The sequence below is a fragment of the Cebus imitator genome, unplaced genomic scaffold (assembly GCF_001604975.1).
Source record: "Cebus imitator isolate Cc_AM_T3 unplaced genomic scaffold, Cebus_imitator-1.0 Scaffold608, whole genome shotgun sequence".
Lineage (NCBI taxonomy): Eukaryota > Metazoa > Chordata > Mammalia > Primates > Cebidae > Cebus > Cebus imitator.
In genome coordinates this window covers 633,949-636,665 of record NW_016107923.1, presented here as the reverse complement: position 1 = coordinate 636,665, position 2,717 = coordinate 633,949, and the positions used below count along the sequence as shown (strand labels likewise).

At 38.6% G+C, this 2,717-nt stretch overlaps 1 protein-coding gene across 3 annotated transcripts in view; it reads right to left on the bottom strand.

Moving 5' to 3' along the window:
* The window catches only part of KLF8 (Kruppel like factor 8), a 65,481-nt gene that overhangs the window by 44,418 nt on the left and 18,346 nt on the right, over nucleotides 1-2,717 (bottom strand). For all 3 annotated transcript variants that reach the window (XM_017516877.2, XM_037734367.1, XM_017516876.2), the window contains one exon: nucleotides 943-1,016. In XM_017516877.2, coding sequence (XP_017372366.1) covers nucleotides 943-1,016 — 74 coding nt within the window. The remainder of the gene's footprint in view (nucleotides 1-942; nucleotides 1,017-2,717) is intronic.

Genomic DNA, 2,717 nt, shown 5'->3' with positions numbered 1-2,717 from the left:
AAAGAAAAAAAAGGTAGAAATAACAAATAAGACTTACTGTTTGATAGTATGATAGGGTGAATAGGACCAATAATAACTTAATTGTACACTTAAAAATACGTACAAGAGTGTAATTCTATTGTTTGTAACACAAAGGATAAATGCTGCAGGGATGGATACCTCATTCTTCATAATGTGATTATTTCACATTGCACGCCTGTATGAAAACATCTCATGTACCCCATAAATATACACAACTACTATGTACCTACAAAAATTAAAAATTAGGCCGAGCACAGTGGCTTACACGTGTAATCCCAGCACTTTGGGAAAGCAAGGTAGGAGGATCACGAGGTCAGGAGTTCGAGACCAGCTTGGCCAATAGGGTGAAACTCCATCTCTACTGAAAAATAAAAAAAAATTAGCCAGGTGTGGTGGTGCGCACCTGTAGTCCCAGCTACTCAGAAGGCTGAGGCAGAAGAATAGCGTTAACCCGGGAGGCGGAGGTTGCAGTGAGCCAAGATCACACCACTGCACTCCAGCGTGGGTGATAGAGCAAGACTCTGTCTCCAAATAAATAAAAAACAAATAAAAAGTTTAGAATTCAAAAAATAAAAGCTGAAATTATAACAAAAAACAATGGTTCCTAAATGTAACCTAGATATTTTATCTGATGAATTAGATAAAGAAACAGACAAGTACTGTATAAACAACACTGTATACTCAAGACTAATCTTGTCTTTATAGCCTTGATTCCAGAAGCTATGTTTCTCTCAGGCCAGATCTACTCCCTAGTTGAACATGAAACCAAGGCATTCATATACTTTCTGGAAATCTGTCTTCCTTCACCTCTTCTCAATCCTCAAACGTGTAGAAAGAAAAATGAGTTTAAACTTTAATCATTACCAGATATTCAACACTATTATGGCCCGATATTAATACCCTATTTTCCTTATAACTGACCTGCTTGAATACCTGCATTGAGCCACCTTCTGAATTAAGTTGGACCTCCAAGTTGTTTATGAGTTGATCCATATCTGGAAAAGATAAAAGGAAAAGACAACTTTTAGAATAAAATCTAACCCACTACAGATGTTAAGTATGCTATTCACAGTTATGTGTGTTCTATGAACTTTATCTTTTAGTACTTACTAGATACCGATGTCATTGAAACATTCTGACTTATTTTACTCATCAAGATGGCCCTAACATTTCCCCAATATTACTAGCCACTCACCTCCAAACTGCATGCAGGGAATCTGTTTCTTATTTCTCCAAGCTGCTCTGCCTTCATTGGAACATCAGCATAGCTACAGTTTTCAGAATCCTACCTTCCTGGTCTAGTTCTTGCTTGAAGGAGTTCCAAGCTCCTATATGTGTATTTGCCCCAGTGGACTTATTTACACATCAAGGCCAAATCTCCTGAGAGAAGTATTTTACCTGTCTACCTCTCTTAAATCTACAAGTCAAGTGGGGTTAATAAAAACAGTTTTTTTCTTTCCTCTTTAGTTTTTCCTCTTACGAAAAGAGGGAATTGGTAGCCTCATTCAGCAGCATTAAACTATCAGTCATTCATACTAGAAGCACTTACTAGCTTTCTTCCTCAACGACATTTTCTGCGAGTCAGATGCGCAGCACTCGCAACCTGTAATCTTTGGCAAGGCCATTTTTTTTCTCTAAGCCTCAACTTGTCCATCTATGATTAAAGGATTTCAGAGTATCCTCTGCAGAGCCCTAACGATTCCATGGAATTTGGGGGTGGGGTTTGTTACATTAAGGTTAGCTTAAACCTGCCTCCTTACATATTTTAAGTTCAACCTAAAGGTTTCCCCATACATAATGAACCATAACCTAACTGGATGTGTAAACAGAGTGTAACCTACTCTTGCACCAATCACAGGGTTTCAGCCAATTACAGGTGGTCAACTATTCAAACTGTTCGAATAAGGCAAACACTGAGATGTAACCAATCCAGCCGTTTCTGTACCTCACTTCCATTCTCTGTATCTCACTTTCCTTTTTCTGCCCATAAATACTATCTGACTACACGGCAGCCCAAAAGTTGCTCTGAATCTGTTTTTCTTCTGGGGGCTGCCTGGTTCATTAATCGTTCTTTGCTCAATTAAATTATGTTAAATGTAGTTTGTCTAAAGTTTTTCTTTTAACAGGTTAATGGAGGAACTGTAGTAAGTAATAAGAATAATAGAAGGCAGAATTCAGAAAACTGACTTCCAATAGAATCTGAGCTCCTTGCAGGCAGATACCCAAGGCCCTACAACATTGCCTGATACATGGTAAGTGTTTAATCACATTTCTGAAGATTTTTGATGACAGTGACAGAAAAGGAGAATGAGAATGTGTTTTCTCAAATACAGAAATTGGAAAGGAGTAGAAAAGAATGAAAGAAAATTAGAGAATTTATGTATGAAGGATGCCTGAGGCATAATCAACTATGAAGTGATAGGTGGTAGAAAGGACAGCTGAGCTTTTTCTGATTTCTACCATAGGGAAAGGAGGTGTCACGGTGGAAAAAGAATATGAGGTCAGGTAACTCTCATACAGTCCACAGGGGGGCACCAAAATGCTAGGAGAGCTTTCTTTGTTGCTGCCAGAAAAATCTGCAGGAGTGGAGAAGATTGGATTCTCCCTCTGCATTCACAACACCTTCAACCAGGCTTCATTATTTCTAGCAAATACAACTTAAGAGAGCCATCTCCGGGCACCAGGAACCAGGTTTA